The sequence below is a fragment of the Pseudophryne corroboree genome, chromosome 2 (genome assembly GCF_028390025.1).
Source record: "Pseudophryne corroboree isolate aPseCor3 chromosome 2, aPseCor3.hap2, whole genome shotgun sequence".
Taxonomy (NCBI): domain Eukaryota; kingdom Metazoa; phylum Chordata; class Amphibia; order Anura; family Myobatrachidae; genus Pseudophryne; species Pseudophryne corroboree.
Window position 1 is genome coordinate 122,219,167 of NC_086445.1, and position 24,793 is coordinate 122,243,959.

At 42.6% G+C, this 24,793-nt stretch overlaps 1 protein-coding gene across 1 annotated transcript in view; it reads left to right on the forward strand.

The window, feature by feature from the left end:
- The window catches only part of SGCG (sarcoglycan gamma), a 356,819-nt gene that overhangs the window by 110,706 nt on the left and 221,320 nt on the right, over positions 1-24,793 (forward strand). Inside the window, exon 2 of the mRNA XM_063951669.1 lies at positions 1,550-1,747. Within this exon, the coding sequence (XP_063807739.1) occupies positions 1,553-1,747 (195 nt within the window). The 5' untranslated portion in view covers positions 1,550-1,552. The remainder of the gene's footprint in view (positions 1-1,549; positions 1,748-24,793) is intronic.

Sequence of the window (24,793 nt, forward strand, 5' to 3'; positions counted from 1 at the left end):
CTACACATTCCTGCATGCCCTACCACAGTTTTAACATGTTCTAATATCAAAGCTGTAACACGGTTGGGATATGTAGTTCCACCACAACTGGAGGGCCCCATGTAGAATTCCCCTGGTCTATAGACTACAGTGGCTAACTCCATCTAAAGCTTAACTTTTCAGATCACAGGAAACCATGGCGATGGTAGAACTGAGTGGAATATTCCCAATAATAATAATAATTGCCATAATCAGGTGGAAACTGTAGAACACTTATGAGGATTATTTATTAATAAAGACTCCACAGCCCCAAAAGTAACATTGCTAACCACCGCATATTGGTAGTCATTCCGAGTTGTTCGCTCGTTGCAGATTTTCGCTATACAGCGATCAGGCAAAAATCTGCATTTCTGCGCATGCACATGGGCCACAGTGCGCACGCGCAAAGTACTTTTACTCAAAACTATGCAATTTTACACAAGGTCTAGCGGCGCTTTTCAGTCGCACTGCTGATCGGTGAGTGATTGACAGGAAAGGGGTGTTTCTGGGAGGTAACTGAGCATTTTCCGGGAGTGTGCTAAAAAACGCAGGCGTGCCAGGTAAAAACGCAGGCGTGCCTAAGGAAACGAGGGAGTGGCTGGCCGAACGCTGGGCGTGTTTGTGACATCAAACCAGGAACCAAACAGTCTGCAGTGATCGCAATCTAGGAGTGGGTCTGGAGCTACTCAGAAACTGCAGGGAAATATTTAATAGCAGAACTGCTAACCTTTCGTTAGCACTTCTGCTAAACTAAGATACACTCCCAGAGGGCGGCGGCCTAGCGTGTGTACTGCTGCTAAAAGCAGCTAGCGAGCGATCAACTCGGAATGAGGGCCATTCTGGTGATTTAGAAAGCTTTTTGGGGGCTATTTGTTAAGGATTACATGCATGTACCGTGGCTCTGATAATAGTCACTATATAGTGATAGGTAACACCAGTAGCGGATTTAAGCAGGGATAAGACGGTAGGGACCCGGCAGCATGGCCAGTGGCAGCCCCCTCCTCCACCCAGGTAGGAACCGCCGCTGGCTAACACTATAATAATAATAATACTAATAGTAATAATAATAATAATAATAATAATTTTATTTATATAGCGCTTTTCTCCAGAAAGACTCAAAGTCGCTATACAGACATTAAACATAAATAAATAGTGCCAGAATCAGTCCTGGCATGCCTAATACACATGCAGGGTCATATGGATGCACTATTTCTTATGTACAGCGTCTATTCGCGGAGACAGAGGTACTGGGGGCATACCAGCAGCTCACAGAGCGCTGGCCATGCCCCCACAGTTACGGAAATAGGAGGCATGGCTCATGATCGCAGCATGCCTGCGAAGCCACGCTTCCTTTCTATAGGCCACACCCCTTTTTTAGGCGGGCGCTGCGAGTCCCTCTTGTGAGGTCCCAATGTTGGGAGGTATGGTTTTTGTCTCATTTTCTTAAATAAGCTCCATTGCATTGTTAGTGAAAACAAAGTTATTTTGTCATTACACTTTAAACATTTATTTTTTGTTCTATCTTTCACAGCAGATGGTCCGGGAGCAATACACCACAACGACTGACGGAACAAGCCTAGAGCACCCAGAGCGGCAGTATGTCTATAATATTGGGATTTACGGCTGGAGAAAGCGTTGCCTTTACCTGTTTGTTCTTCTTCTCCTCATCATCCTTGTTGTGAATTTAGCTCTAACCATTTGGATTCTTAAAGTCATGTGGTTCTCACCGGTAAGTAATATTATATTACTACATATTATTATGTGCCTAGCAACAGGTTCCAATGCATGTTTCGATAAGAGAGGATTCATTACAAGGAAATATAATATCACAAAAAGATGTAAAGGTAACAAAATCTAGGGAGGCTTCTAATTTCTATTTATTCATAGTAGAAAATAGGTTGCAGACGCAGATCGGAATACATGGACATCCAAGTGGATGGTGACATTCTCAGCAAACATAATGTTAGTCAGAAATTTGATGGTTGCCAATGTCCGCTAGATGGCGCTCACAACAACATATTAGAGCAGCAGCCAGTGGGCGTCTCGGCTGCAGCATTAGCATAACTCTGCAGTAGCAGCTGCAGCAAAAGTCACAGCAATTAGTGCTTATCGTCCACCTCGGAATCACCCCCAAAGTTATACCAAGAAAGAGAAGACAGGCTACTTACGTATTAAAGGGGACTAACTCATTAAACCACCAGCCAATGAATGGTCTTTTCTTCCTCATGGATAACTGACTTGTTAGCTGATTCCAGCATTAATATTGAATTTCCTGTTCCCAGAATTGATGCATAATGCATTGCAGATAGAATAACTTCAAATAGAATGCCCCAATGGTGTATCTAAATGGGTGCAGTGTTTGCGGTGCACACGAGCCCCCAAGGTCCAGGGGGGCCCATACTGCACATCATGCACCCATTTTTTCAATACTCACCCCTCGATAGTCCCCCACTGGTGGCCCCATCTCTCCACAAATCTTTTTGCACATGCACAGTAAGATAATACCTGTGAAAATGGCCGCCACACCATTTCCCTTGAGATTTGCGCATGCACAATAAAGTATGTGTCCCTCTAGTGTTCAGACTCTTTTGCGCCAGTGGGCGCCAGCTGAGGAGGAGGGGGCACAGATGAAGGAGGCTGCACACGGGCCTGCTCCTCTGTTAATACGTCCCGGAGTCACCAATTTTCTTGCCCATACAAACTCAGCCATGAGGGACATCAGGCGCTTTCATGAGGTTCTATTGTGTCTTTTATTATACCACTTTGAAGATCCACTCATTGATTCCAAATGTTGACACCAGTTTCAAGGAAGATGAAGTTTTACTTATGGTTCACTTTCAGGTGCTGAACGCCTGCTTCACTCAAGTCAAGTGTTTTGTAGGCGTACCATGAATCCAATTATATGACAAATGCTTCAACAATGTTTTGCTTTATAACATTTATTAGATTTCTAGCACTTCTGTCAGGTACTTCCGCAAAACATATGTCACCAGTTTCCAGACCAATCACCCCAAACACCTTTTGTTGTTAGAAGAATCCTCCACCCATTGCTAGAGCACTTTGTAACCAGGCTTTTATCAACTTTGGAGATGAGTTGACCTCCACTGCTGTTCTGTTGTGGCAAGTTTACCATAGCTGTGGCACAAACTTCACTGCTTCGTTGTCAATGACAATCTTGTCGGCTATATTTGGTTGTAGTTGACACACTTAATTGCTGTCAGTTCCTCATACTAGCAGTAAATTAACCTCACAGCAATCACCAAAGGAATCAAACTTCCTTCAGACCAATTTCTGTACCTATCTGGAGGTTGACTTTAACCAGACAATTCTTAATATTACATTTCCATAAAAACTTGGTACCAAAATACGTGGCAGATTGGCCTTTTATACTCTTTCTTTCAGTCGCCATAATGCCTTTTTCATCAAATAAAGAAACAATTTCCCTTTCCTTGCAAGGCAATTCCAATATCTTCATCATGTTGAAAATGCTGGGGTCATCCAACCTGCTAGTTAGCCACAAGGAAGAAGAGACAGTTGGCAGGTGGCACAGTGAGGTAGTCCCTTTAATATGTAAGTGTACCGAGGAAAGTCATTTTCATTGTTATATACAGGTTTTGATAATTTAGAAGACTTTAAGAAAAAGCCCTTTTGTAATCGTAGGGTAGTGGTTTGGGGTGTAATGGCCTATGCTTATACTTGCACCTCACACCAAGTGTTACCATCCCTCTCCTGGTTCCAGGCTCATCGGAAAATTCTAAATATTAAACATGGCGGTGCACACTGGCAGTTTCAGAGGTGGGGCTGTAGCGCACGTCAACATTCAAATAGTGCAGCCACACCAACTGCCAGTGAGCCCCAGACGGTGATGTTTGAAAGTATTTGGGGTGGAGGATGGTGTGACTCCCCTTTTGAATTTCAGCCCCACTTCTGGAACCACCACTGGTCGCGAGTAGCAGTCTGTTGGTTTGTCAATGTCACAGATGCAAGATGGGTTAAAAATGAAACTTGAGCATCAAGGGACTGGAGCTGGAGTAGGAAAGAAGACCAGAGTATGAGTATTGATCTTTGCACTTGGGTAAATGATAGACGGCAAACAAGAGACATGTTACAGAAGTCACTAGAGAGCTGTAATATTTTAGAGAGAAGAGCAGTGAATGCACTGAGAGGTGAAAACTTGGGGTTAGTGAAGAACTAATGATATAGGCACAAGGCGATAAAGATGAAATAGGGAATTTGATCATCAATAAGCGCATAATTGTCTGTGCTACACATGTACTAATAATTGTAAAATATCATCAAATATGCTAGAAATAATAATTCCGTGCAGGCGAACCTTGTTGTCACTGTGGTTACTGCTTGCTTCTGTTAATTACTATAAGGAAATCTATGGTGTCGGATTAAGATATGAATGAATGCAGTATTAGTGCTCCTTCAACCTAATGTATTGTAAAATATCATGTATGTGTCACGCCTGAGGTCAGAGTCTGACCAGTGGAGGCTGACTGGAATGTGAATCTGGGAGCTATGATACATAACCAGGATATGGTAAACTTGAGCGTAGGTGTGACCAGAATGGAGGAGAATATAAGATAAAATAAGTATTTTATTCAGCACGCAAGATGGTATAGATAGCGGCAGATGGTATTAGACTCAATGATCGGTATCACAGATAATGCAGTAACATTGGCACAGGAACAAGGTAATGCAAAAGCATATATAACATCGATGGCAAGATGTAATATGAGATGCAATGTGAACCACTGATGAAGTCCCAATATAATGAGCACACGATAGCAGACACAGTTGCAGTGTAAACCACTGATGATGTCAAAGTAGAGGAATACACAATGTTACCGACCACTGGAGAAGAAAGGATACTGATGGTACTGGAGATTGATGGCAGAGCACCGACGAAGCTGGAGATCGATGGCAGAGCACCGACGAAGCTGGAGATCGATGGTGGAGCACCGACGAAGCTGGAGATCGATGGCGGAGCACCGACAAAGCTGGAGATCGATGGCGGAGCACCAACGAAGCTGGAGATCAATGGTGGAGCACCGGCGAAGCTGGAGATCGATGGCGGAACACCGGCGAAGCTGGAGATCGATGGCGGAACACCGATGGAGCTGGAGATCGATGGCGGAACACCAATGGAGCTGGAGATCGATGGCGGAACACTGATGGAGCCAGGCAGAGTTGCAAGCAGGATGGAACTCAGGTCTCAGGGCAGAATGGAATCTCCTGGAGCAAGGTAACCTGGAAGCAGCTGAGAGCAAACATCCATACAGGGTGTGACAATCATAGTACTGGCGATCAGGCAGTCCTTTCCCAGCATTCTTATAGAAGCCAGTGTGCAGGGATTGGCTGGGATGATCAGGTGGTGTAGGGAAGCTCAGACAGTCACATAATTGGCTGTGCTGCAGTCAGGTGATCAGGACTTGTCACAGAAGTACTCAAGGCTTAGGCTCTGATGTGGATTGAGGCCTAGTAGGCCCAAACACTAGGAAGCAGACATTATGCTGAGAGAGCTACGCAGGAACAGCATGTAAAGACTTTACTGCAAGCTGGGTGTGATGAACAGAGAGCTTGGTTGCTGAACACTGGATCTTGGCAATTACACACACAGTGGAATTCCTGCTCAGGTGCTACCCAGCAAGTAATCAAGACTGCAGTTTGTATGTGAAGCAGGTGCCTGTTTGCAGAATAAGCAGAGGTAAGCCACAGAACATGAGAAATCAAGTCAAGATCGTGACAGTATGCCAGTTAAGATAAACCTTGGTAAGGAATTATATAATGTACACTAGCAATTCATTCTTCATCATGATCTCTTACAGTAGCCAGTGTGTATAACTTTTAGTAGCTAGTAATGTGCAGGTCGTGAATTTACAAGAATTTGGGGTCGGTGAGGATTATAGAGTGCGGGTTGGGTTCAGTATTCTCTCAGACATATTTCAAGTGGAAGATTTGATGCATTGATGTGTTCTGATTTTGCCATGTCATAATACAGTATGTAGGTTACTTGGCAAGGGGGTAAGCTAGTTGGGGTTCTGGAATAGGGGGTTGAGAACCTAATTTAAAGTGTTTAAGATTATTATTATTATTATTATTATTATTATTATTATTATTTATGTAAAATGTAATTACCATGATGTAGTTTTGTTGTAATTATTGATGATCTCCAAAACCAGTTACTTGTGATTGTTCATCGTCCTTGTTATTACTTAAAATCCATCTACTTTAATTGCAAGACAAAATGTAATTCTTCTAATTTGATGTTTCCAAGTTCTTTTATTGTTTAGTTAATCTTTTAATTTCTATTTCTCTATGTGCTGATTATACAATTTATCACATCGTTAAAGATGTTTTGCTTAAGCTTTTGTAATACGTTCTAGAGCCTAATGTTGTAATTAATCATTTTTCAATTGATGTTAATTATTATGGATATCAGCCTGTTAATGTTTCATGATTCAATTTACTTTCATTTGAATTCCTTCTTCGTTGTATCCACTAATTGATAATTTTCAGTTTAATGATTAAATAAATCTAAAAAGAAGAGAAGGCAACTTTGTATCATTATCATCATCCTAACTTGGGGCAAAGAGGAATTTTCTACTTGCAAATATAGCATTTGTATTATAGCAACAGTACTTTGTTTAACTTTAATTAAAAGAGAATGGAAATAGCTCTGAATTCATTTTTTTTCGTATACCATATCGCTTGTTTTGTATCACAGCCAATCCCACTGAGGTCCTTGCAACTGCAGTGTTTAGCGACCTCGTACATCAGCCATGTACTAACTGTGTAGCACAAATATACCATGCTTTGCCCTCATCCATATATGTATGGAAGAATGCTTTATTCACATGGTCGCATCTGTCTTATATAATCATATTTACCTACTTTGAAATGGTGCCCTATAGGAGATCCAGGGTGGGGAGTACTGATTGCAAGATGCAATGAGGTATGGCTCCATCAATTGCATAGTTGCAATCGTATTATGGTTACATTTAATGACTGTATTGTCGTCTGCTTATCATAACGGTATTCTATGTATTTGGAAGGGATGCGGTTATGTGACCAGCGGTCGGGAGACTGGCGGTCACTATACCGATGCCGCAATCCCGCCCGGAGGAAGGCCCAACAGTCGGCATGCCAACTGACAGGGACTATTCCCACCCGTGGGAGTCCACGAAACCCATAGAGTGGGAATAGAACCTGTGGTGGTCGCAGCAAGCCACCGAGCCTGCAAGGGGCTTCGTTGCGCTCCCCCCCAAACAAACTAAACACTGGGATCCTGACATTGGTATGGTGACAACTGCCGATCACCCATACCTAACCTATTTGGAATGTTCTTCATTACAGTATAACCACTCTTTCAACTTGATATAACAGTTTAGTAAGGTTTGATATTATTTTTTATATTGACAATTTACAGTGGTAGTCTAATGTATTGCTTTTTTTAAAGGGGACATTTAAGTTAAAGAGATGCTTATAAAGAGTAATTCCTTTAAGTCAGGGTGTAGTGAATATAAGAAGTTGGGCTGTATTGTGAAATGCAAACCAAAACAAATAATGAAGCAATATATAGTGGACTATAGTCCATATACCAGTGAAAAGTATCCTGCTCCACTTCAGGAGCCAATGGGTAGCTCTCTAACCTACTAAAGAGCAAAACGTTACTCATAATCTCAACAGTAATGCTGGGTTCACACTTTATGATTATCTGCCCATTTTGTCTGGTTGGAACAAAAATATGGTAATATATGGGAGCAAATGACAATTGACCATTTGATCCCAAACACTGTTCAGACAAATTGGTTAACTCTGTTTCATTTAACCCATTTATCCGAACAACCGTTTTCGTCCATTTTCCAGCATTAGGGAGCAAAAGGTAGTTTCAACCAGCCAGTATAAGTTGGTATCCGGATGGTAGATAGATAGTAAATTGGTCAACACTAGATGATCGACAGTCAGTAGATTGACAGGTTAAAGGTCAACAGTTAAATGGTTGATATGGACTTTGGTCAACAGGGTCAAAAGGTTGAGGTTCAACAGGAAAGGGCAACACAAGGTTGATCTGTTGGCCCTGGCAACCTATTGACTGTTGACCCTCTGGTGTCGACCTGTTGACTATACAGGTTGAGTATCCCTTATCCAAAATGCTTGGGACCAGAAGTATTTTGGATATGGGATTTTTCCGTATTTTGGAATAATTGCATACCATAATGAGATATCATGGTGATGGGACCCAAGTCTAAGCACAGAATGCATTTATGTTACATATACACCTTATACACATAGCCTAAAGGTAATTTTAGCCAATATTTTTTATAACTTTTTGCATTAAACAAAGTGTGTCTACATTCACACAATTCATTTATGTTTCATATACACCTTATATACACAGCCTGAAGGTCATTTAATACAGTATTATTAATAACTTTGTGTATTAAACAAAGTTTGTGTACATTGAGCCATCAAAAAACAAAGGTTACACTATCTCACTCTCACTCAAAAAAGTCCGTATTTCGGAATATTCCGTATTTCGGAATATTTGGATATGGGATACTCAACCTGTATATTGTAAAAAAATTTACATCCCACCTTCTTAAGTTAAAACAACACATTTAATCAAAGAGGCACCTACCTGTAATAACACAACAGCAGACATTTTAGACAAGTGTTACACATTATAACAAACATATCTTACAATAAAGCAGGAAGGAGCTGGGTGCTGCAGGTGAAGGACTATTTGAGAAATAAAGATGGATCTACAACCTACCATCCATCTATAACTGTTATGCTAGAATATACCTATGCAATAAATGGGCCTTAGAGAACGATGAAAAAATCTCTACAAAATGCAAGAATTGTAATACGAGGCCATCAACAAATTAGGCATTTTAATTTCTTTTTCATCCACTAGGGGTCACTGGAGTACTCTTGGGATATGGTCCGGGCATAGTCAGGAATGGCACAATTAAATATTTCAATTAGTAACTGGTTACCCCCCCCCCATACTCCCATAGAGACTTCAGTATTTTTCTGTGCCTCAGTCGGGAAGGTGCTAGTGGATGTCAGTTCCACAGAAAAACTTCAGGGTTTTTATTTTTTTTTATTTTTATTTTTTATACTTATCCACATCCCTTCCCCCCTTCCAAAAAGGCGTGGGTCCGGGATAGTGGAAGCTGCTACACGCAGCTACTGGCGTGTCGGTCCTCTCTAAAAAGAGCACCCTCTCAGCCATGTGCGGACTACCTGCAGAATATATTTTTATTTTGGACAGCAGCCTCCGTCTGCACATGGAAGCAGGACGGCGCTTAGCAGAGAAGCCCCGTTATGGCCTCCACGGGTGGTGCAGGTACTGAGCGGTTAGGCAGCTCTCACTGCCGCCGCTCACTCACTTCTCTTACTATTATTTATATAGTAACTGTTTATAATTATATTATCCTAAAGACTGCAAATCTGAACCATGGCTGTGGTCAGCCAAATACTGGCTTTGTTCACTGTTGTAAAGTAAGATGTGTTATACAATTGGTCAGCACATGGTGCTTATAAAACAGTATCTGTGGAGCACTGCAAGCATTGTGAGTTCAGGTCTCACCTGCAGCAGCTTTGCTTAATTCACTTAGCCACACCACACTGGATACGCCCAATCTCATCTGATCTTGGAAGCTAAGCAGTGTTGGGCCTGGTTAGTGCTTGATAGAAGACCACCTGGGAATACAATGTGCTGTAGGTATTTTTAATCTACAGCCACACCACACTGGATACGCCCAATCTCATCTGATCTTGGAAGCTAAGCAGTGTTGCATATTGTTCTGCCATCTGGGAGGAAACTGGTGATCCAACTAGATTGCATACTAATGCATGCTAGTTTAACTGTTAAAAAGATACATTCTGGTTAGCTCAGTAGGTACAGTTTGGGCTTACACTATCAATATAAACCTACCATAGGTTTTACAGTCATGATAGCTCCCCAGAGCCCGCTCCCGGCGCCGGCCACTAGATAGGGCCCATTAACTAAGCTGCGGTTAAGCAGCAGACATCTCAGGTTTTTAAGCCTGTGAGAGGTCACATTTAGTTTCAGACTTCTAAGAATTATTATACCTCTGAATCAGGATATATCTGGATATATGTATATGGGTATATATAATATGTAAATGTGTATATATATATATATATATGTGTGTGTGTGTGTGTGTGTGTGTGTGTGTGTGTATGTATGCATATGTGAAATAAATATATATTTATAAAGGTCTGAGTATGTGTGAATATACATTTATGTATATATGTGTATATATATATATATATATATATATATATATATAATATGCTGATATTAAAAGTCTATCTTGCAATAAGCAAGCAGGTGGCTCTGCAGCCAAGTGGTTAGGCTTTCCGCCCCCACAGTGAACATTGTGATTGCATGGACACTGGTTCAGATCCTGGTTTAACAGGTGTTTTTTTTAAAACAAAACAAAAAAAACATGGTAGGACACCATGTTTAACGTTACTTCCTGGTTCTTTCCCGGAGTTTGCTGCCACATGCACTCAGCCTCTGGAGGAGCGGGGTGTTGTTAGGAATTTAACTTATTATTTGTTTTTGTACAGCATGACTCTACAGGAAGATTCACTATTGCTGGTAACCACATGCACGCTAAATGCAGGTTTATACACACGTTACTTCCGTGGTGTACTTACTGGTCAGGGTACATGATCACTAAGTCTAATGCATAGTCAAGCAAGCAGCTTCACTGCAAAGTCGGTCACACAGTGTGTCGGACAAATACGACTGCACAGACAGACCCTTACCGGTCCTCTTTGGGGGGAATGCGGGCGCATGTACTGCCTGAGAGGAAAAATTGACTGTTTCAGCTAGATTGTTGCGGTCGATTCGCCGCCAACCCTCATAGCACTAGGCCAGTACGTCAGGTTCTCAGCGAAGGCTGAACAATTTCCAATGAGAGACAAATTGCAATTATTGGGCGTTTAACTACCTATCGGAGTGTACCCTACACAGCAGTAGGGCTGTTGCTTCGCCCTGCTTTGGTAGAGGTTTGAGGTAACAAGGCTGTAGTGGCAGGGCACTCCAGTTCAGGTTTGCCCTACACAAAGACCATCTTACACTTCTTGCTGCCTACAGCTTCTGTGGACGTTGGCAGTTGGTTCTTGCGTTTTCAGCTTCGCTAGTGGCGCATAACGTCCACTTTGGCTACGTTCCTAACAGGCGGAGTCGGATTCCAAACGAGAATAGTGCGCAGACCAAGTGGGGGGGGGATCTGATTTCCTACCATTGTATACGCGAATTCCTGAATGAGGACTACTCAGGATATTGTCTTTACACCTCAGTTCATTCGGCGCCGTGGTCTGCCTGCAATGCATGCACTCCAGGATTCGATACCCAATGCGGGGTCGGCCTCCATCAGAGGACAAGATGGCGGTTCTGCAGATAGGCTCTCGTAGTCTCAGTAGTTTGATACCGCAGGTAACACCCGAGTCGCGGTTATTATTTTTGGTTTGGGATAGTTCCAAGACTAATCACGCTGTCAGTTCGTTACTGACCCTGCAGACAGTACGTCGCTTGCTATAGATTCAACGTCGAATAATGGCAGTCGGTGACGGCAGGTGAGATCCGCAGTAATACCGAATTTTGATGGATCTTATATTTCAATGAATCGGGCCTACTTATGGTTTGCTGTAGAAACCAATTTTCCTTTCATTCACTACCGTTTGACTTCTTACCGGCTCCTCGGGTAGTCACATCTAGATGATAGCTCATCTCAAATTCCTAAGAAGGATAACAGTTCTGTACTTTGGAGATCTACTCATCAACACTAGGTCTCAAGGCTTATTCCTGCAATGTGCATTCCGAACGTACAATAACGTCGTTCACCATGGTTGGATTGTCATCCTCATGAAATCGTCCCTCATTCTGTCACAAAGGATTCATGCTTAGGAATGATTCCGTGGATAAATGGGTTCCCTGCCTGAACACAACACCGAAGTGTTCGTCATCACATACAGTTAGTATACAATCCACAGACTGTCTCGGTGCATTTGGGCATTCGACTACTAGGAAGGAGGGTGGTGGCGTCTTTCGACGTACTCCAGTTTGCAAGGAGTTCACTCATGACTTTTCATCTGAATGTTATGGCACGCATCTACAAATTCATCAGATGGTGCGGTTGTCTCCAAGGGCCAGAATTTCACTACTCTGGTGGCTCAAAGTACACATTCTCTCCGCGGGGAGAATGTTCGGCGTCTGGAATTGGATAAATTATCATGGTTCACGGAAGATGGCTGTCAATTAAATGACCTGGAACTCAGGGCAATTTCCAACGCGCTGCAACAAACAGTGCACATGCTCCGGTCTCAGACTATCCAGATGCACTCAGACAACGCCACAGCGGTCGCATACAGAACAAGGAGGAATTCGAAGTCACATGGCATGCGGGAAGTTGCTCGAATTCTCAATTGGGCCGAGCGTCACCAGGTGATATTGTCGGCAGTGTTTGTTCTGGAGTGGACAACTGCAAGGCAGATTATCCCAGCTGTCAGGTTTTTCCTCCAGAAAACTGGGCATTGAATTCAGAAGCGAGTGGAATTACCCATAAGGGAGATCTAATGGCATCCCGGGGGGGGGGGGGGGGGGGAATCTGTTACCGCTGTTTTCTCAGTTGCTAAAGCGGACCAAACGGGAGTCATACTAGTGGTGCCTTATTAGCTAGGAGAGTATGGTTCTCGGATTTCCGCAAACTACTCACAGCCGATCCATGACCACTTCCGCCGCGTCCGGACCTGTTACTACAGGGTCCGTTTCTTTACCCCGATTTAGCGCGGCTGGGTTTGATGGGGTGGCTGTTGTTACTGCCCTTAAAAACAGAGGGCGTTCCAGAATCTGTTCTACTAGCCATGTTACGTGCCAGGAAGCCAGTTATGGCGGCTCATTATCACAAGATTTAGCTATATAGGTTGGTGGGAAGCTCGGACGTTTCCGACATCATCTAGTCCGTTTTATATTTTTACAGACTGGGTTAGGTGGAGGACTACGTTTCTACACTTAAAGTGCAGGTTTTTGCCTTGTCAAATTTGCCTTCAAAGGCATTTGGCTCTTTTGACGATTGTATACATCTTCCTGCAAGGTGTCCTCAGAGTACAACCTCCATTTGTACCACCTACAGCGCCATGGTCTTAAGTTTTTCACTTGGAAAACAGTTTCTCGTAGCCGTAGCCTCAGCAAGGCGTGTCTTTAGACTTGGGTGCCTTGTCATGCAAGCCACCGTATCTTGTGCTCATATGGCGGAACTTCGCACCAATTCCTTTTTTCTCACCAAAAGATGATACGCATCACTTAATCAATCGTAGTTCCTGGGTTATCAGTAGGTTCAGGAACTACAGTTACTTTAGAGGTGGTACGCGCATTACGCGTTTATGTAGCCCAAACATTAACTGTAAGTAGAACAGACACATTGTTTGTTCTCTATAATGTAGTTAAGATGGCTTGGCCAGTTTCCAAGCAGACCTTATGTCATACGTCAGGATTAGCTTCATCATAGGCTATAACCGCCGACATCAGTGTCAGGCCATTCCACACGTTCTGGAGAACGTCATGGGCAGGCTACAAACGCCTACATCAGTGTTTGACTATTCCACACGTTCCTTGGGAACGTCATAGGCAGCAGGTCATGGACATTCTAAGAAACAACTTAGACAAGCTGCTATAGGGTCATAGGTGCATGACCATCAGTGCACACGTTTATGCCTTTTACAGGTTTACTACGGTTACGGCATCAGCATCTAGCTTTGGCCGCCTAGTGTTACAGGTGCCAGACTGCTCTCCCGCCCACGGGGGAAGCTTTGGTACGTCCCAAGAGTACTCCAGTGACCCCTAGTGGATGAAAAAGAAAATAGGATTTTGGTATTTACCAGGTAAATCCTTTTCTTTGAATCCATAGGGGGCACTGGACGCTCACCCAGAGCAGTTTTACCTGTCTTGTGGTAAGCTCAGTGGATCTTATAGGAACACATTATCACCAATGGATACGAAGTTACGGTGATTAGGTGTCAACTGCTTAGTGGTCAGTTACGTTATGTCAACTTTAGGGATGACAGTTGTAATTTCCATTATGTGTCAACTTTACTGTTGACCGTTATATTATAAGGTTATATGTAATTCTCTATGGTTCATCCTCTCTATCGTTCCTATTCGGCTCAGTAAAAATACTGAAGTCTCAATGGGAGTATGGTGGGGGTAACCAGTTACTAATTTAAATATTTAAATGTGCCATTCCCGGCTATGCCCAGACCATATCCCAAGAGTACTCCAGTGCCCCCTATGGATTCAAAGAAAAGGATTTACCTGGTAAGTACCAAAATCCTATTTTTACCACTACACATACACAACTATTCATGGATGAGTTAACATATTTTCGCCAAGTAAATAATTTGTCCCCAAAAAATAGGGGATTCAAAATTTCCAATATACAGCACAATCTTTTGTTTGACCATTTTAACTTACAAATTATTCATCATTGAAATTATTAATTTGTGTAACCGGATTATGGTTATGTTCCTATGTTACATTTAAATCAGTTTCAATCGTTGCACTTATCGTACAAATGAAAATATGACGAACCTAAAAAAAGTGGAGATTTAAGTATCAATAAAAATCTAGTCATCAAAGAAGCTGACTAGGCTGGAGATATTGTCTTATTGATGTCTAGTAGTGTCTAATTCATAGCTTAATACATAATAATAAATATAATGAACTGAACCAACAAAGACAGAGTTCAATATGTCTCTAAATACCATACTTAAGCAAACACACTTACAGTAAATATATTTATTACAAACAAAAGAATTGACATATTTCATGTTAGATAGGTGTTTGGTATATTTTGTCAGTATTCATAATGTGGACATACTCTGCATTTTGACACTTACCACGTCAACACTCATCATGTCAACTCTGATGGAATGTCAACATGATTAGAATGCCAACAAAACCGTGTGCCCAGGTGCAGCGCTCACTTACCTGGTAGTGGAGCTCCGGCAGTGTCTTCTGGGTCTGGCAGCCAGCTGTTTGTGACTTCTGGCTGTCATGGAGCTGTTCCAGTGGTAACCCCTAACTCTAATCCTAACCCTCGTTGTAACCATTATCATTATGACATAATTGTCTTGTCTCCATTCCACAATAACATCCATGATCAAAGACAATACAATTTATTCCTCTAATTAAATATTATTCTTAAATATCATAAAAAAAATCACAGCACATGCCACCAGGAGTGTAGAGATGTGGCGGGCCCAGGTACTTTTTCAGGGGTGTGGCCTAACAGCAGGAGGTGTGGCCACGCCCACTTACACAAATTGATATCTGAGTGCAGCCTCCCTGCACCACCACAACCCAGCCAGCATGTGCTGGCTGGAAAACAAAGCTGCTGCCACTGACAGGTGAGGGTTGTGGGGGAAAGGCATCAGAACCGGGTCTCCTTCAGGCCCCTCCACCAGGCACAGGTAATTAGTACCCACCACCCTCTCGTCGGTAGTGCGTGCCACAGTCAGTGTCTGATCTACAACAACTGGAAGAACGGTTGGACCCATGGAGGATGGGGTACTGAAGTCTAAAAAGAGGGAGAGTGGAGAGGATTGCAAGAAACAGGGGGCAGGAGAGAAACTGTGACATAGAACAGAGGGGCAAGAGAGTGAGAGAGCGGAAAAGAACAAGACAGGAGGTCACCCTGAAAATGATGAAAGAGAGAGACAGAGTAGCGGGGAAAATGAAAAAGGGGAGAGAAAAAAAGAAAAAAGTGGAGAGAAAGGTGGATATATATTTGAGGGAGAAAGACAATAGAGGAGGGCGTAGAAAGAGGGGGAATAGCGAGATGGAGAAAAACATGGGGTGAGAGGAGGAGAAAAAGGAGGAGCTATGAAAAGAGAGATGAGGAAAGATATGAGTGGAAAGAGACAGTAAGAAAAAACCCAGGCATCGTCTTGGACAACAGCTACAGTTACTGTAGTTCTTTTGGAGATTATAGATGTGTGTTATGCTGAAACTCTCTGGAAGTAACATTACTGACACTAGTGGGAAGGGTCAGAGTTCATACTGTCATTACATGCCAACATGATGACATCATTTTTATCAGCACTTAATTCTAATCAATTTACTAAGGGGAGGAAATGCCAGTGCCAATGTGGGAGAAGAATGGACATTGAGGCAATAAGGTATTGTCTCTTTAGATGCCATTTCTTACATTTGATATAAAAGTAGCTGTTCTGTGTACTCTCCTGAAGTCCAATGCATTACTGTAGTATATATGAATTTATATTAAAAACTCTGCCAAGGGAAAGTGCAATAGTTCAAAGAGACCTTAAAAATGTCAACTCAAATTTCTTTTCCATTCATAATCCCCAACTGATAGCTCTGTGATTTCCTCTTGCTATATTTTTTTTATCTGTTTTATCAGCTTATCTGCTGCACTAAGGAATAACTGTATGGCAGAATTTAGCAAAATTGTTTCAGCAAAGTAAAATAAATACTTTCAGATAGAATAATTTCAAAACATTGCTAGTTAAAGCATAGACAAAGCACACAGCAAAGTATGAAAGTGCCGGTGTACAGGTCCTTACACTTACATTATCTTTTACTATTAGCGTATTTGAGCGTGCTACGAAAAGTCAACATTCAGAATGTTATTTTGAATGTCAATAGTCCGCATGTTGACAATGCATGTTTCCGTTGACTTGTCAACTAAACCTAACGGTGCCTATACACTAGTATGTTTTTGCCCGGTTTCATCCGTTTTCGACGCATTGAGCAGAGAAATAGGATGAAAAGTGGCAAATCCTAGGTCAATCCGATCCGATGCATGGTCCCGTTCTCATCAGATCGGAGTCTGTGGATCGCAGGGGCTACACTATAGATGTCTCCGAGGTAGCGGGCTCCAGCAGCCTTGGCTGGGATCGCATGCAATACATTGTATGCAAAAGGATTGCATACGATGTATCATATGTGATCCTGCCACCCAGAAAGCTGCCAGGCAGTTCAAGCGCAATGTATGTGACTTTTCCCCCGAGAGAAGTCGCACTACTGTATGGCCACCTAACCACAGCCTAGGTCTAATCCTAAAATCATCTGTCAACGCTGTCGACATTCATAATGTCAACATTCTATAAGCGTCGACATTGTGAACGTCAATATGTTGAATGTTGATAGTCAGACCATGTAAACATTCTGAATGTCGACATGCTAAGCATATACCATGGGCGGGATGTAATGCAGCCCAAGTTCGGCAGCCGTGTGGGATATCGGCTGAACTCGGACATTTTCTTAAAGCGGCAATCTCTTACAAAGCATAGTTTTGCCTTGTAAGTGATTGCCCCTTTAAAATAAATAGCATACGGCCGGCAGCCGAACTCGGTCAGCATTACATCCCGCCCAAAGTGTTCAGTTTAATAAACTATCAACCAGGCATGTCAAATGTTTCATACAGTAGTAAACTCTAAAGGTCCGTACACACTTAATGATAAAATGAGCGACGTCGCTCATTTTCCCCCTCCTTGAGCAACGTCGCTCATTTTATCGTCAAGTGTTTATGCCGCCAGCGACGACCGATGCGCGGCCCCGCGGGTCGTCAACGATCGTCGCTGTCGGTAGGGCATGCATGAAGGATGTGGACTGTCGTCCACGACCTTCATGCAGGGCTGGCGGGGGCGTGACGTCACTGAGCGATATGAGCAGTCATATTGCTCAGTGCGTACAGGCGGCCGCCGACCGGCCGGCCCGGGAGGGGGAAACATTAGATGATGTCGCTCACAGAGCGACATCGTCTAATGTGTATGGGCCTTCAATCTATCCAACAGTGCTTAAAAATATATAAGAAAGATGTGTACTGCGCCGGCTGTTGATCAAATAATGATACACAAATACCAATAAAAAATAAATAAAAGCAGTAATTTATTTAAACAGTCATAAAAATTCTATTCCCCACTGCAAAATATGACATTCACTAATATATGTTAGATATGAATATGAAATGCAAGATACCACTGCAGAATATAGCATTTGCTAAAATTTGTGGATTTAGGATAAAAAGTGCAAGGTACCACTGGTTTACTCCCTTTTAGATATAGTGTTCGCAGCCTCTGGCTGGGGCTCTATTCCACATTGCTCACAACTGAAAAGATGAGTTGTTACCAGACTTGCTTCCGGAGAAAAAGTCCCCTTAGGTATCTCTTACATGAAGATCCAAATAGGCAAACAGGGAAACGTCCGGGTCTGTAGATAACTTGTGCTGGGATTATATCCAGTGGATGCAAAAGAGTCCGTATCGCCAGAGATGTTAATAGAGAAAACAGCCTTGTGGGCCTTAGAAATGTAGCTCAGCGCGTTTCGCTGGTCTAATAACTGCCAGCTTCCTCAGCAGCAAATGCTATATTCTGCAGTGGTATCTTGCATTTCATATTCATATCTCACATATATTAGTGAACGCCATATTTTGCAGTGGGGAATAGAATTTTTATGACTGTTTAAATAAATGACTGCTTTTATTTATTTTTTATTGGTATTTGTGTATCATTATTTGATCAACAGCCGGCACCAGTACACATCTTTCTTGTATCCTTGCAAATATCTAGGGATTTGACCTTCCCTGTTCAGGCTGCCGTTGATAGCGCACTCTTTTATTCATTTTTTTCTTAAAAATATATGTTGCACAAACAAAGATAATAAGTTAATCCAAAGCATTACTTTTAAAAATCACTAGGCCTGCTTACACAATGAGATGTTCCGCTCTGATATGTTTATAGTAAATGTGCCGGTCAACTGCAGATTCTTTACTTGTGTTTTAGATTTTACTTTACTACAGAAGCATTTACTAGGTGAGTAGAAGTTGGTAGGATCTGGGCAGCTAGTCTTCTTTTCTGGGAGAAGTCCCGAAATTGGTGAGTCTCCTGGATATTATGAGATACTAAGCAAAGACGAATTATTCTCTACATAATGTTTAATCTTTTCTTTGGTCTTTGTAAACTTACAGCACTTAAACATGTATAAAATCCAAAGCTGCTACTATTAATGAGTATTGTACTAGATCATTCATACAATAGAGTCTTGTTTTCTTTGACTGTTGTGTGCGAGCCATAACATCAAGATTATGTTCCACAGCTGTTCCAGAACTGATTGTAAAGCTGTTGCTTACCATCTGTGTATATGCCACTGGTTGACTGGCAAGTTGTACATGTAAGCAAACACAATACAGTTTCCATGACAAACTTTGGATTTAGGTTTTAGACTTTTTTTCAAACAATAAACATTTAATAAATAACCTGTATTTTTATTCACTTTACTTTTACCCTGAAGTTCGTGCAGTAAGTCCAGTAACAAACATGAGACATAGCAATTTACATTTATAGCACATGCTGTAACCAGTGAGGCAGTGACTGTCTATAGGTGTATAGCACATACCGTAACCAGTGAGGCAGTGACTATAAATGTATAACACATACCGGAACCAGTGCGGCAGTGACTATAGATGTATAGCACATACCGGAACCAGTGAGGCAGTGACTATAGATGTATAGCACATACCATAACCAGTGAGGCAGTGACTATAGATGTATAGCACATACCGTAACCAGTGTGGCAGTGACTATAGATGTATAGCACATACCGTAACCAGTGAGGCAGTGACTATAGATGTATAGCACATACTGTAACTAGTGAGGCAGTGACTATAGATGTATAGCACATACCGTAACCAGTGAGGCAGTGTCTATAGATGTATAGCACATACTGTAACTAGTGAGGCAGTGACTATAGTTGTACAGCACATACCGTAACCAGTGAGGCAGTGACTATAGGTGTATAGCACATACTGTAACCAGTGAAGCAGTGACTATAGTTGTACAGCACATACCGTAACCAGTGAGGCAGTGACTATAGATGTATAGCACATACTGTAACCAGTGAGGCAGTGACTATAGTTGTACAGCACATACCGTAACCAGTGAGGCAGTGACTATAGGTGTATAGCACATACTGTAACCAGTGAAGCAGTGACTATAGGTGTATAGCACATACTGTAACCAGTGAGGCAGTGACTATAGATGTATAGCACATACCGTAACCAGTGAGGCAGTAACTATAAATATATAGCACATACCATAACCTGTGAGGCAGTAACTATAAATATATAGCACATACCATAACCAGTGAGGCAGGGACTATAGATGTACAGCACATACTGTAACCAGTGAAGCAGTGACTATAGATGTATAGCACATACTGTAACCAGTGAAGCAGTGACTATAGGTGTATAGCACATACTGTAACCAGTGAGGCAGTGACTATAGATTTATAGCAGATACCGTAACCAGTGGAGGGAGGGGGCCTCTCGCACCCACCACCATGAAAATGTTTGTTCCTACACCCAGAGCCGGCCCTAACCAATATGATGCCCTAGGCAAGATTTTGGCTGGTGGCCCCTAGCACCACCGCTAGTTCCGCCTCTGACCCTGCACCCCTTTCCCAGCACCATCACCCCTCACCCATAACAGTCCTTTTTTTTGTTTTCCTACCCCCTGTAATTTAAATAAGAACAGTGTGCACATTTGGCCTTACACATATGCCGCACATTATTAGTGCCCTTATACACATAATGACACACATAGTGCCCCTTACACATATGTTACACATTATTAATGCCCTTATACACATAATGACACATGTAGTTCCCAGCGTGAGTCAACTGGCAGCTCTGCTAACGTCGGGTGCCTATTTTTTATGAAAATGCATCTTATTTGCATTGCTATGTGGCTAGGATGCACAAGCAGCTTCTGCTGATTAAAATGATATGTGGCATGCCTATATACTGTGTGCGACTGTGGCTGTATCTGCGTACAAAATGCTACACACAGAATATAGGCATGCCGCATATCATTTTAATCAGCAGAAGCTGCTGATGCCCCTAGGCATACCAGATGCCCTAGGCAATTGCCTAGTTTGCCTATACCTAGGGCCGGCTCTGCCTACACCCCTGAACCTTCCTAAAACTTGCTAAACCACACCAGTTTGTGAAATGCAGCTGGTTTCATCATCTCTACTAGGGAATATGGGTCTGTCAGGTCCATTTAGGAATTGGACACAAGACCACTGTGTGCTCAGCAATTGTAGCAGATATTGTGAGTCATCTCTCTCCTCTTGCACTTCTGTTATGTGTTGTTTGTATAGGTCAACCATAGTGTACTACATCCCCCATCATATCATATTATATAAAAAAAAACAATATGACGAGGGATGTTACTAAATAGTAAAATATAATGCCCAATTAATTAGTGCAGTTAGTTTAATAGCATTAAATATAGATGTTTGTGATGTATATTCAGTACATAAAAAATACATTTTAAGTGAGACATTTCTAAAACCTGGGAAATCCCTTGAATTAGGGGGGAGTTGGCGGCTGTGTGAACACAGAGTATATTTCATGCCTTCATGTCATACTCAGCAGCACTATGTGCTGCACTGGTGCCGGTCCGTCAGACAGAAATGGCATGTCTAAGACATGATGCTGATACTGATTTATGAGACCAGCGAATACATATTTTATAAGACCACAGACCATGATGAATTAGTTGTGGCAAACCTGAAACATGCACGATCAGCAATAACATACCAAACCATCCATTAAAGCTCTGACCTTTATTGGATAATAGATCTGCCTCATGCATCCACTGCTTTAGTGTATGTTCTAATACTGGAGTAAATAGGAAATAAATGTAATTGCTCTTTTGTATTGTAACAGCAGATTATACAGGAGAGAGTAAAGTTCTTTACTGTATGTTGAGGTCATTTGCACCCATCTAAATGTTTAATACAACTGGGAAATGCTATCTTGTGATGTCATGCAAATAATTTTGTGCAAATGCACCTATTTTTGTGCTGGGACGTGCTAATGTGACTGTGGCAGCTGTAGAGGTGAATATATTCTCCTGGAGAGTGAGTTGGGTGGATTGCAGAAGGCCTAAAGTCATGTTAGGATGGACTACTTTTTCTACCATGTTTATTTTTGGGGGGTATCTGCCAACTCACAAATATAGGCGCAGATTGATTTTTGCAGGGAATAGATGCGCCTGAAGATGCACTTGTGCACATAACAAAGCACTGCAGGTGTGCCCTTTGACCCGATTCATGTTTGTAAGTAAAGCAAAAAAGCAAACAACTCGGCAACACCATGCTGCACTGCAGGTGGGACAAATTTAACATGTGCAGAGAGAGTTAAATTTGGGTGTGGTGTGTTCAAACAGTGTAAAAATAAAGCTGTCTAACATGTATGGGCTACATGCACCATCAGCCAGTATTTACCCTGCACAGAAAACAAATAAATGCATTTGCTCCCCATGCACGACAACATGGCTTGTTGGAGATACAAAGTTGGGGATGCGTCTTAAAAGTCATATCAGCAGTATTGCTACTATCAGGGCTGTAGAGAGTGGGGCTGTGCTTGGTACTCCAGGGGGCGTGGGCTAATTGTGGGGGCGTGGCCACACTCCCTGCAAGAATAAAAATAAACATTATGCAAGGTGCCCCAAAGCATCATCACACACTACCCAGGTGGGGTATGCGATTGCTCCTCCACACATCATGCAGACAGAGGAGACTGCCTCCCTGGACCTACCGCAGCCCAGCACACAGCATCATGTGCTGGGCTGGGGAGAGAGGCTGTTGTCACTGCCAAGTAAAAAGGGTGGGGGTGGCGGACCCGGGGTACCTCCAACAAGGCCAGGTAATTAGTACCTCACCCCTCTCTGTGCCCCTGGCATGGGGTTCTGTTGCCATATAGCTAAATCAGCCTAGGGCTTAATTCCCTAGAGCAGGGATGGGGAACCTTTGGCCCGCCAGCTGTTGTTAAACTACACATACCAGCATGCCTTGCTACAGTTTTGCTATTAGGCCATGCTAAAACTGTTTAAGGGCATGCTGGGATGTGTAGTTCAACAACAGCTGGAGGGCCAAAGGTTCCCCATCTCTGCCCTAGAGGGATAGGGTCCGCAAAAAAAAAAAAAAATCAGGACCCCATTTCCTTAGAAAATTCCCCCACCGCTGAACCATCAGGGCTCTCCACACAAACCTGGGAGGTGTGTGGTGGGTAATAAAAGTAAAATAAAAATAATAATGTAAAAATAATAATAATAAAAGTCTTTTTTCAGAAAAAGGGAAACTTGTCGTGTAGCTGGCTGTAGGTGCGAGTTACGTGTAATTCTAAGTCTCTTTTTTTTTTCTTTTTTTTTTACTGAGCAGCATAACCTAAACATAATGGAAATTAGTGATATGCAGATGAACTATCATTCATCTCTAGAACAGGCTCATTGTCTCTACCACCATCGTTATATTTTATTTATAAAATGCTGACACATTCCGCAATGCTGGAATAATTACACAAGGAAATGACATACTGTACAGTCTCATGAAACAGATGATAAGGATCCTTGATACATGGTGATGCATCAATTAGTAGGAAAACTAACTGTAGCTGATACGGGCCCTGCATGTGTTACCGGCAGACGGATGCCGGCTGTCAGTATTCCGATAGTGGCATCCCGTCTGCCGGAAACTCTGCATTGAGTCCCCTCGCGGGCTCGCTGCACATGCCACCCATCGGGCCTGGTGACTGCGCTCGCCACAGGTTATATTCCCACTCAAATGGTAACCGAGTGGGAAATACCCCGCATTTGTCAGTATTCTGGGCGTCGGTATTTTACCGGATGTCAGGATTCCGGCGTCGGTCTCCTGAATGCCGGGATCCCGACAGCCGGCATATTAACTGCATCCCGCTGATACAACTCATTCTGTCAGCCACCACCAATAGGGAACCAGTCCCAGACACAAACTGGTATTACAGACGGACAGAGATCTGTATATTCATTTAGGGCAACATTTATAAACATAACTATTATTTTTAACACTGGCAGAACTTATAATGGTTTTCAGTAATGCAGAGGAGTTAAATTAGATATACTTTATGTATAATTCATTAGGGCTCTTGTTTGAGCTAACTACTGTATGTCCAGTGTCAGCATGTCCATTAGGAAATCAATGTGGATGTACAGGATAATGTATCCTATCTGTCACTGTTGGGAATATGTAAATTACATTATTATACAGTATGACAAAGAAGCTGTGTAGTGGAAGCAAACACTGACTTAGGACTTGCCCACTATGGTTTATTTAGTCGGGATGACCACAGACCAGTAACCACCATCACACAGTAGTAAATGTTCATGGCACTTTTACTATCTAACAGAGATCTACTCTCCAGTCACCAGCCACTTTCCTGGCGTTGGTCATACAGATAAATGTACACGAGAGTCTTTTATAATTATACCTTAGACTCCTCCTCCGCCCACCCCCCTTTCCCCGACTGACAGGCAAGCCACGGACGTGTGGTGAGGTAAATGGCTCAGGAGTCATTGGCTAGTATCAGAGCCAGATGTACACACAATGGGAGTCATTCAGAGTTGTTCGCTCGCTAGCTGCTTTTAGCAGCATTGCACACACTAAGCCGCTGCCCTCTGGGAGTGTACCTTAGCTTAGCAGAAGTGCGAACAAAAGATTAGCAGAATTGCGAATAGAAATTTCTTAGCAGTTTCTGAGTAGCTCGAGACTTACTCAGCCATTGCGAGCAGCTCAGTCCTTTTCGTTCCTGGTTTGACGTCACAAACACACCCAGCGTTTTCCCAACCACTCCCCCGTTTCTCCAGCCACTCCTGCGTTTTGCAA